Below are 12239 nucleotides of genomic sequence, written 5' to 3' on the forward strand. Positions count from 1 at the left end.
TGCAGTGCTTCGATGTTGCATTAACATTCTCAATTAGAGCTTAGAGTCCAGCTACACTGGGTAATGCTCTCCAATCGGGTGGCGTGCTGATCCAGCTAATGCCAGCCAGAGGGTAGAACTCGTGCAAAGTCACTTACTGTACTCGAGTGATGCCAGATGGCCGACGGCCGACCGCTGCTCAGCTAGCCGGGGAGCGGCGTGTTGAGAGAACGATACAGGAAGGAGACACAGGGAGGAGAGAGGGAAGGAGGCAGGGCCCTGCCCTTCATCCTCTCCATAAGGCCCGTCACATGGCCGCAGTATGTTGGCTAACAAATAGCGGTGACCTTGAAAGCTGCCCCTGTCAGTGCTGTGCGACTCCTTCCCCCAATCTCAGCTGTCTAATGCCATGTCTGCACGAACGTGGATATTTTTAAAAACATATATTTTTCTATGCTATGTTGACTTTTGCAACGTGGACTTTTGTCTACAAGAAGACAGACATGCATTTTTTTTTGCCTTTACAGTCCCCTTGCATTGGAATCAAGTCGGGCAATGACCCACGAGATCCAGCAGAAGGATGTTTTTCTAGAAGTTGGGACTCGTTTTGTAATGCCCACCGAAAGCTTCGCTAGCATGTCATTTTCAATAAAAGGAGTCAGTTGGATAAGTTTAGGATTGTTTAGTCTCGGTGGAGGTCTATGCTCTAATTTGACCATTGTAGTTGTAGTGCCTTTTCCAGCCACTGCTTTCTCCAAGGATTCTGATTGGCTGAAATGCTCTTATTAGTTTGACAGCCTGCAAATACTTTATGACATTATTATTTTTTTCTAAAGTGGGACAAAAATATTTTAAAATGGCAGTGCACATGTCAATGCAACCTAAGACAATAACACGACCTCGCTGATCTTCAACACTGTTATTTCTCCCCCACTCTGTTGGTAATGCTGCTCCTTCACCCTCGTCCATTAGACCACCACTAAACATTTGCCTTGGCAGGGTCTAAAATGTGGCTGGAATTGATATTTATGTGCCAAATTCATAATGACTCTTCATTCAGCGGAACATATGCAACACACACATCTGTGCATGAACTGGCAGCCTTGTCAAGTATTAGACGAGCTCACCGGGCTGACTCTGAAGACAAACACAGACCTCAATGTGAGCTTGTGCAAACGTGTTTCCTTTAATCAGCCAGGAGTTTTGGAGGAGCTGGGCTCTGCTGTGGTCACCGACCGCAGAACTACGTTATCCAGAGCCTTGGGTTTGATGTCTTTAATTTAGGATCTGTGGTTGGGTAGAGTGTAACCTGATAAAAATCTTTTTTAAATGATAGAGTAGCCATCTGCTTGGCTGACTCTACTGTAGAAGTTGGGTCAGGGGAGCGGTATATTGGGGTTGGTTGCCCTCTGTTCTATGTGTATGAAATTGTATATGGACAAGTGCATCCAGGTGTTTGCCGTTTTGTGTCTAATGTTTCTGTGGTAGAAATACAAAGAAAAAAAACCATACTTTTCAGGATTGTAGACGTTTAGTTCCTCCAGGAACAAGCTGTCGTTGAGGAAACCGTTGTTCATCTTAGCGAGGAACTTGAGGATGATGCCTTTCTCAGATCCCAGGAAGACCACAGTGCGGTTCTTATGGGGGCCCGCCTCACTGTCCACCACAATGCGTGTCAGTCGATAGCTGAAACACAAAATACCAACACTTAGTTTACATCTTCTGGTCGGAATCAATAAATGTCATCCACTTTCATCTTGGTTTGATATATTCACATGGTGGAAAATCCAAGCAACTACATGAAATCAGTCTCTTGTACTGTTGGTCATAATAATGTAAGCAGAAAGAAGGTTTAGTGCATGGACTAGTGAGTGAAACTAGCTGAACTGTGGATAGTTGATAAATTTAATAAAGAAAATCAAAGTCACGTTCAGTAAATCAAGGGTTTCATTTGTTTGCAACCTTAATTTATGTGACCATTATGTCCGATTTTTATGTACAGTGCACTGATGCAGCCGTGGCTGTTTTGGGTGCTCTACAAATAATGTTGAGTCGAGTTGAGTTATTTGCCACTTGCGGTTTGGAGCAAAGTTGGATAACTTTCTCACGACAAATAAACACAAGGCCACCTAGAGACTGATTGATTTGAGCCGCAAACAATTGATTACTGTGATCACAAATGACCAAAGATCCAGCACAAAGGGAGAGAGATCCCGAAGCCAATCACTCTGATGCGACAGAAACCGACTGGACTGTCGTGCAGTGTTTGCTGCGATTTGTCAGCAGCCTCTCAAAACATCCACACCCTCTCCTTATTCTCGCTGGTTTCCTCTTCTTTGTGGCTATTTGCTTCTTCTGTGACAATCTCGCTATGTATTTGTCTTTGAATAAAACAATAATAAAGAACAATTGTATGTGGAGCCTCCAAATCCGATAGAGTTTTTCTGTTACAGCGCGTCGATAGATGTGCGGTGCTCAGTTGCTTGCTGTGCGGCGAAGAGAAGCTATCTGTAATTTTTTTTCGTGATGTTCATTTCAGTCACGTTTGGTCACGTTGCAGCGGGCTTAAATCAAGGACATACCTTGGTTGTTTTTCGCCCGAGCAAAGTGTCATTTTTATTCAGTATGAGTAACAGATGGCAATGAAGAGCACCAGCAGGGAATGAAAGTTACAGGTTTCCACCTCTCACCTCTTTCTTCTGGACCACTTTCACAAAGTTGTGTGTGGTTAATTTATCACTACCAAAATGAAAGTATGCAACATTGCACAAAGATCACAGTATCAATCAGGGTGCCTTTCATCAGGCAGCTCAGAAGCCAAAAGGAGGATTGGCCACAGCAGGGCCCCAATAATCTTGTTGACTGAGTTCACTTAAAAAAAAAAGCATGTCCGTTGACTCCTGCAAGGAGAAAGTTGCAACTATATGTGTCACCCATCCTTATTTTCTGATAACTTATGGCTGTACGTGAACTAATCGTAGTAGTACTTTTTTAATAGTTTGCAATGGCACACAGCTGCTTTGCAACATACTGGAAGCTGGAGTTTGCCATTCTCTCAGCGCTAAATAGGGGAACACTGTAAAGATACACGCTACTATAAAAGGACAATAGTGAGATGGAAATATAATTTGAAGCGAGATGAACATTAACCTCATTTTACAATATAGTCTCATTAAACTTAACCTTGTCGCCCATACATTTGCTCTAAATGTCTGTTAAATTGTTTGGAACAATTAATAAAATCAACAATAACAGCAGTCTGAAGAGAAAATGTGGTTTAGATGTATTCCAGAATCTTCAGGGGAACCAAGGCCGGCGTCGGTGAGATTTGATTTGAGAGATACAGTCTCTGTTGTTCGTGTTTTTTTTTTTTTTAATCTCTCGAAGACTCCTTGTAGTATCTTTCAATTCTTTGATTCATTGTGCTCAGCAAGCTGAGGTTGTGTGACCTAAAAGGTGGATGCCAGGGTTTCTCAAACTCTGTTACTGCACGTTTTCAGTTGACTTCTTTGTCTTAAAACCAGTATTCTACAAAGGGATGCTGACAGCTATCATAAAAGACCTCGCTCTACGCCCCCCCCATACGCCTCAACCACGCTTATTTTTTTCAGCTTACATAAGGCTTTTAACTGCTGACGCCGACTCACATGCGAAGCACTGCTCATTGTGGCGTCATTTCTAATTAAATAAAACAGTGATTATGTAAAACCAAAGAATTATGTGTGTTTTCATCACGGTGTCTTGATGAAAAGAGACTGGCAGTTTTAACCTTGATGATAACTGTTCGTATTCTAAACTGAGCTGTGGCGGTATGTAGGTCAGACCGCTGCAAGATGTGCGATGAGGATGATGATAACTTGCAAAAAGCCAGGAAGAATTCTTCACGCGGTTCATCTGCTCTGCGCTGGTACCACCAGTGAGGCTTGTCAAAGGTTTGCCAAGCACTTCAGCAATTCAATTAGAATAACATCCCAAAAAATGTTGGATTGACGCTGAGATGTCCATATACAGTAGGTGTACTGCTCTTAAAATAATGTTGTTATGTTCATAATAATGTAAAGAGTTTAAAAAAAAAATCATCAGCCATGCATGCACTAGCTTTGGACAGATTGGAATAGACCAGAATTATAAACCATTAACAGTTGTTACGTTAACTAGAACGAGAGCTTTTTTGTTTGTTTTTAATTACACTGACTTATCTTGATAAACACCACGAGACACAAAACAAAGGGACAATTGGACTGACCAAAGTGTCTTCTGCTCAGTGAACATCTAAAGTATCAAGCTACATTTGAACCTTATCTAACTTAACACAAAGGAAACACAGACCATTGACCATGTCTTTATCACACTACTATGAGATCTTGTAGGGGAATAAGAGAACAGTGCAGCTCATAACAGTAAAAACAGGTCACCAGCTGGCCTGTGGTATAGCGCCGGAGGGTTTTAATGAGCCCGACTCTCAGAGTAGCACTTCACCTAATTATTGTGCCGCTCCAAAGAGGCTCCGATGACAACAGTCTTTGGAGTGTGTAATACTCACCGAACCATGGTCTTGAGGAACCAGGGCCGGTTGGCAATGGAGGGCACTGCCTCATCCATCAGGGGATGCATCTTGATGAAGTTGAGCGTGTCGTCGGGGAACTCATTGGAGACCTTGTACCTCTCCATAGCTGGACTGCCGGCACAATCACCGGGCCTGCAAATGAGAAGGAAAAAAAATTAATAAATGAATGAAATGAACTGTGGCTTTTTTACACTGAATTGCTGTATCAAACATTTTATTTTAAAGATAATGATCAGTAATTCCCCTTTGCTCACTGCATTTGTTTTTGGTTTGCTGGTTGGTTTGTCATGATGCAAAAACTACACCATTTCTACAAAAGAACCCATTACATTTTGTTGAAAATCCGGATTAAATTTCGCATATAGGAATTAACGCTCTCTTTTTACCATATGAGTCATGATGTAACCATACTCCCTACTGTAGAATGCATATGGTAGTCCATTTAATTGTAACGTCCAACACAAAAACAGGCACTTATCAGTATGATGCAGTGAAGTGATAAACTTAAATGAAAGGCAGACTGTTTGACACAGTTCTTGTAATGTATCTAATTTGAATGTGTGGGTGTAGCTAATGTCTAAAGGCTTTGAGGACAGTCTGTGTCCAATTCTCTTTGGTTACAGGATCAAGTGACACGCTATCTATCTGATATATTTAAAGAAAGAAGGTGAGATGGCTGTAAAAGAGAAGCCGCCCTTGATAGCGCTTCCTCTTTGCAGGCATCTCACCTCCGAGAGCTTGTAAAAGACTTTTACAGCAAGGTCTTTGATACCATGCCACGCCATAAAATCCACACCAGCTCTTAGAACTATTAGCCAGCTGGCTACTGGATGTATGAGGTGGCAAACATGCAAGGAGCAGACACTGGCTTACGGACTTAAACATGAGAAAGTTTGTTGTGGTTGCATAGGTCAGATGGTTAAGTTTGCATGTCATGGGCAGTCTAGACACTCATGTCAGGTTATACTGTAACCCCCCGTCAATGTTAACTAGAAATCTGTCAACTGTTCCAGCGTATCCCTAATGGTGTGTTGCTGGTTTTAAGCACGTGTCAATCAACCAGGGAAGCAAACATTTGAAATAATAACTACACATTTGCAGGAAAGTTATGCATCAAAACAGTATTTTTTTATTGTGTGTTATTGTATATATTTTTAAAGCTAGCTTTTGTTCCAGTGGCAATTTAAATGGAGAAAAAAAAAATCACAATGTCCACAGTCACCAATTGCAAGGCAGAATTCGTGGCGTTAAATTACTGACCCCAAGGACAACAATTTTCTTAAATGTAATGTTATGTTATTTTCTTGGCAACTTGGAGCCGGGGGCTCAGCTGCCCCACACAGCCGGGAAAAGGCAGGAAAGAGTCGAAAAAAAAAAAACACAGCTGGACCAAATCAAAGACATACCCATCCATCCATCCATCCATCCATTTTCTTTATCGCTTATCCTCACTCGGGTCGCGGGCTGCTGGAGCCTATCCCAGCTATCTTCGGGCGGGAGGCGGGGCACACCCTGAACCGGTCGCCAGCCAATCGCAGCGCACATAGAAACAAACAACCATTCGCACTCACATTCACACCTACGGGCAATTTAGAGTCTTCAATCAACCTACCATACCATAGACTCCAAAAATATCACTTCAAGGATTTGAAGATTAATTTTGTTATTCACATAGTTTCATAATGATTGCTTTGCTCAAGCTTAATTTAGTGGGCTACTTGCCCCTGGGGGATTGATGCTACTAAGGGGGTAGCATTTGCATAATCATGTTGAATGAAGGCAATGGCCACAAGTGCTGGAAGCTTTTCTGTGCGGTATAGCTTCATTTATATGTACAGACATATGGGGAGCGGAACGGAAACAGACACTTCTTATGTACGAGAAGCGTGTGAATGGTTCGACAGGGAGGCTAACACATGGAGGAGCAGCCTGCTGCAGGGCCAGACCTATGGGTGCCACTGAACCCGCCGTCTGTTTGCCGCCACATAAAAGGGTCCCGAGAATGAAAATGAAATAAATCACAGCAAAAACAACTGTCTGGCTGTCTGATCTTTATCTGACCAGAGGGGAAGAGAGGGCTAACTCACACCTACACTCAATCGCACAAAAATATGCTCGTCGCTGGGGAATCATCTGAAGCTGACTCTTCGGTCGTACGGAAGGTCACGTAAACGCACACTCACACAGTGTAGAAGCAATTACTTGAGCCCCGGTCTTTGTCGTAAATCTGTTCATTTTTATGATGAAGAGTGGAGTAGCTCTACGCCAGCTAATTAGCGAGCACTAGATTGATCAGGCTCGAGCGTTTGTGGAATTAGGCGTAAACTGTAAAACGATCTCATGCTTCATTTGTCAATGCGAGCTCCTTTTTGATGTGGGTCACCTGTGTGTGCTAGTGTAACATTATACTTAACATGCAAAGCCCCAATTAAAACAACAGTTAATAGAGCAATCTTAACATAAAATGTAAGTTCATTTAGATCAGAGTCCAACCAATTTGTGGTTGTTTATGTATTCGTATGTTATCAGGGCACTTCTTGGTTTATGGAGAATGACGTAAGAAGAGAGGAGGACTACAACAATAATTCCTCTGAGAAAATGAAAAAGAAAAAAAAAGCTAAATATCGTAAATTTCTTGATTTGCTTGTCCCACAGTTGCTACTTTCTGGCCCATTGAGAATGACAAGAATAACAATGGGAAAAAAACATTTGTATTCTCTCTTCTAGGGGTTGATTGGTTCCATCATGACTCAAACTGAAAAAGAAACAATTCTTTCTCTGACAAAATAGGTGTAAATGCTAGATATAACGATATTAATTTGTGTGCCCCACCGTTTGTTAGTTAGCAGGCTCCTAAAACATTTGGAACAGGTTGGTGGGACACAACCATTTATTCCATGGTGGGGGGAATTACTCCGTCATGATGTGAAAAAGAGGAATCAATTAGTTTCACTAATAGTGTAAAATTTTATAACTTATTTTTAACTTTTTAACTATATATTTTTTACAACAGGGTTTGTAGGTGAAAAAACTAATTGGGAATAGATGGAAGTGACTTTAACATTTGCATTATGTGGCAGGGGGAACGATTATGCCGTAACTCAAATGGATTTATGCAATTTACACCCAAATTAAAAAAATAATAATAATTGTAGTTTTTGAGTAACTAACTAACGAACCAACAAATAAACGAACAGTGATCAAGACAATACCGCACTCCTTCATGCTCGGTAGTAATTAATAAACACAGATTGCACTGTATTGTGTGTGTGTACGTGTGTGTGTGTCTGTGTCTCTGCACACTGATTAAGTAGCTTCAGTGGTACCTTGGCTTGGGAACCCTCTCCTCAGGAAAAGGCGTCCAGGTGGAGTCTGAGGATTTTTGCTCTTTGAAGCGCCCCGTGAAAGCGTTGGCCACCTCCGCCATGTCATAAGCACACACAGCCGAACCTGGAATGCTGCCACCACACAAACACAACACCAAAACACTGAATGAACACATGAAAAGATCCACCATGGCAAGGCCGGCCGGGACTAGTACGGAGAGGCAGAAAAGCAGAGAGAGGCTGGCTTTAGCTGTACGAATTTGAAATTTAGTGTTGAAAGGTCAATGCAGAGATGCCATCAGCTAAGCTTTATAAATATTAAAATGTAGCATGTCAGGATGAACTAACCATTCATTCAGAGGGTATTTTAGAACACATAATTGTACCGGTTCTAAATAAAGAGCCAAAATGGCACATTTTAACGTGTTATTTTCTCACTGTGTGTAGGTAGCTTAACATTAATAGCTTTATCCTACTACTTATTGGTTTTAAAGTCCATTAAACCTCATCTTGAATCGTCGCTAGACCCCACAGAGCGAATGGACCACATTGGCTAAAGACCAAATGCCATGTACTTTCTGACGTTAGAGTCAGTGGAGGTCTGTTTATTTTTCATGAGATTACTGTCCAAAGTCATAACAAGAACTCTACTTTAGGATATACAACACAATCACAATATGAGGTCAAAGTCAGATCAGAACATAGTGTTCTGCTAGGTTTGTAGATGACATTTTTCAAATGCTGAGACAATGTTTGTGAACATCACAAGAATCCAGTTTTTGAAGGATTTGGTTTAAATTAAAGTTCATAATTTAGGACTGGCATATAATGTAAAGAAAACAATGCAGCTAATCCAATACAACTGCCAAGCAAATATTTGGGACAGTGTGCAAAATTTCTCAAGGAGAAAAAAATAGTCATCGTGGTCAACATGTGCCTTGCCTCACACAATCCGTCTGCCAGCTATAACTTATAACTGAGTTTCCAATCATTGTCATTTTTTCCCTTTTAGAATAACATTTACTTTGTGTGTCAGTGACATTTGTGCGATGACCCAAACATATGCGATGCCTGCAGAATAAAAACACAATTTCAACCTATACCGAGGCACCACTTCACTATAGTCTTGAATGACAACAAATGGGAAAAGTCTTTACAGTCTTGACGTAGCGTATAGTTCGACAGGTCCATGGGGGGACAAATATTTGACTCGCTTTGGGCACTACCAAACCACAATATGCTGCTACCCCAATTCAGTTAAGCGCAAGCTTCTCCATGGATCATTGGTGGAAGCTTATGTTTCCGATTACTGTTTTGACCAATGTCTTTGAATTATGTGGACTATATTTAGCAGTGTGCTATTAAATATGGAAGTTAAGCAACATCCCAGGCCTGCCAAGTCCTATGAGGAAACCATGACTCGATCTCTCCAAAAGGCTCGAGGGCATCAGTTCATCACAAGGCCACTGTGATGGACAAAAGATTATTTTAACTATCTAATGCTATTCATTTAACTGTAGAAAAACCCAAATCTTGTCTGATAGCAGCTGTCTGCCTGGAATCAATGCATGTCATGTTGATGAGTCACTTTTGCTATTTTACAACACGTCGGGGCTCATAAAATTCAAATCTAACAGACTTTCTTTCACGATGGAGTGTGTTTTGAAACAATCGGGCTGGATTTTCGGGTCGTTGCATCATGGATAAAGTTCATGGTGAAGACAAAAGCCCAGACAAGGGCGGTATTATCAAGAGCTAGCGGTGTACTTGGATTAGCTACTAAATTACAATGATTGTTGTCTACATTGGCTATGTTAGACTGTCAAGTGTCTGGTTTTAGGTGGTAGACAACGAAGAAGAAAGGAAAACAATGTGTGAATCTGAGTGAGAATGGATGTTCATCTATATGACCCCTGCTATTGGCCAGGGACCAGCCCAAAAGATGGGATAAGCTTGGGTTCAACTGCAACTATAACGAGGATAAGTGCTATACAAAATGGATGGATGTATTTCCTTTGGGATACATTTTGAAATCCAATTTGAGGTTGACTGGCTTTAGAATGTATTAATGCTCAACGAGCCTTCCCTTAACTTCTTCCCCAAAGTTATGAAATACTCATCACCTTGCTTTTCCGTAAATGATGAGATGCTGACAGACAGTCATTAAATGACATAAACCAATCTGCTCTAAATATGCTCCCTCTAATTTCCCACCATTACTGAGAAATGGAAATGCACGGATCAAACGATGATGCACTTATAGAAATATTCAGAGCCGGTTCATTGAGTTTAAATGTCCATTAAGCACGCTAAATTGCAGTGTCACAAGCAATTGTCTTATCTGCTAAAAAAGGAACCATAAAATGGAGAATAGGCGTAAGCCGTATGGCTTGGTTGTAATTTTCAATTTAAATGCTGCCTGTGAATATGAATGCCATGCCGAATACAAATTGTAAAAAGAAAAAGAGGTTAAGCACCTGCGCGCCAAAAGGGCAGTGGGACTGTTTTGATTGGAGATGTAAATGTTGACCCAGTGGACTCTCACATCGCCACATGGCGCCGTGCACGCACACACTTTTAGATCTCGCAAAGGTTGACCTGTCACCGTGTGGATGAGCTGTTGTTTTGATAATCGGGTTAATGAATGCAAAGTCGTTGTTGATGTACACATACAAAATGTGCGTCTGATCGTTGTCTGATCTTTAGAGGAATTAACTCAAAATGTTGCTAGCCTCAAACTGTAGTTCTCAAACTGGTGTTCCTGAACCCGAAGGGGTCTGCAAGCAGTATCTTGGGGGTCAGCAAAATAATTTTGCAATTAATTATTTATGTAAATTATGTCATGACTTTTTTCTCATAATAGTGAAGCTTTTTTTCCCTCTAAGACATAAATTTGTTATTGTAACATTCTGACTTTTCTCGAAAACAGGCAACCTTTTCATTCCTGTTGCATTTAGGGATAAACATACAAAAGTTTAATTGCTATTAGGATATGATATGATGATAATGATACAATATACCCTCTGTAAGTGGTCCCTGGACCCAAAAGGTATGAGAACCTTGGCCTCGCACTTCATTCTGAATACGATGGCTACCTGTTGTACGGCGTGGAGAAGGTAGCCATCACGACGTCCTTCCCGTTGACGTGAATGACGTCCGTCACCGCCTGCAGGATGTTGAAATAGAAGTGAGAGTCGCCCGGGATGGAGCAGTTCAGGCGGGACTTGAGGAACGACGTCCATTGTTTCTCCAGGACACGAGGTGAGCCGCCTCTGTCATTCTTGCAAACCCTCGCCACACGAGGAAACACCACCTGGCCCCAACATCAGTGTGAAAGATAACATTAGCCACGTGTACACACACTAAATACACAATATATACACCATAAACAATAATGCGCTGTCTAATACAATAGTGCCTTTGTAAATTTAGCTGAGTTATGTGTGAGATATTACACTAGCAGATAGTTAGCCTGGTGCTAACTGCTATACTTTAGAAATAAAAGTAGCTGGCAGTTTTTGCTTGCTGCTAACCACTATGTGTGTGAGATTACCCCACAGCTTTTCACCAACTATGTATGGAGATAAACTTGCAGATAGTTAGCTTGCTGCTGTATGGAATACAGTAGATATTTAGCTTGTTGCTTATTCTTAAGTGAGCTACTACACTAGCTGAATGTAGCATGCTGCTAACTGCTATTTGTAGGATTTTTACACCAGCAGATAGCGTGCTGCTAACTTCATATGGCAGACAGCAGATATTGAGCAGTTCGCATACCACTGTGTGGAGGTTATGGCAGATATTTAACTTGTTGCTGTGTGAGACATTGCAAAAGCTGTAATTTGAGTGCTGCTTTCGTGTAGTTAGCTTGTTGCTAACTATGCAGAGACGTGGTAAGGCATATTTTTAGCTTAATGCTTGTTGCTACATAACATATTACACTAGCTGCAATTAGTGTGTATTACACCCGCAGCTAGTTAGCTTGATGCTAACTATATATGAATAAAGCATATCGTTTATCTTGGGTTAGGGGTTAGAAAATCAACTGAAAATCGACTAACCCATAGGTTAGGAGTTAACCAGCTATAGGTAGGTTACTGAAAATGCTTAGAGTAGGGCTAGCTGCTAGCATTAGCATCAAAATTGGGTCCGCGTAGTTTAGTAGGACTGTGCAAATATAGACAGTATTTGGATCATGTGCTGGGTCAACATTGTTACAACATCTAGCAGCAGACTATATAAAATGGATGGCTCTAGTCGGAGCCACAGCTTTAATTACAACACTGCTGCGAGAGGCGTAATTAAACTATATTCACCGTGCACTTCAAACTTTAATCTTGACCTGAAAACACTGCTTACACTAAACA

At 41.3% G+C, this 12239-nt stretch overlaps 1 protein-coding gene across 6 annotated transcripts in view; it reads right to left on the reverse strand.

Annotated features, from left to right (window-relative positions):
- The window catches only part of sema6a (sema domain, transmembrane domain (TM), and cytoplasmic domain, (semaphorin) 6A), a 143053-nt gene that overhangs the window by 34635 nt on the left and 96179 nt on the right, over window positions 1-12239 (reverse strand). For all 6 annotated transcript variants that reach the window (XM_061767679.1, XM_061767678.1, XM_061767683.1 and 3 more), the window contains exons 10-13: window positions 10968-11185; window positions 7873-8004; window positions 4523-4678; window positions 1492-1665 (exon numbers count right to left, since the gene is read on the reverse strand). In XM_061767679.1, coding sequence (XP_061623663.1) covers window positions 1492-1665; window positions 4523-4678; window positions 7873-8004; window positions 10968-11185 — 680 coding nt within the window. The remainder of the gene's footprint in view (window positions 1-1491; window positions 1666-4522; window positions 4679-7872; window positions 8005-10967; window positions 11186-12239) is intronic.

This window comes from Phyllopteryx taeniolatus, chromosome 3, assembly GCF_024500385.1.
Source record: "Phyllopteryx taeniolatus isolate TA_2022b chromosome 3, UOR_Ptae_1.2, whole genome shotgun sequence".
Classification (NCBI taxonomy): Eukaryota; Metazoa; Chordata; class Actinopteri; order Syngnathiformes; family Syngnathidae; genus Phyllopteryx; species Phyllopteryx taeniolatus.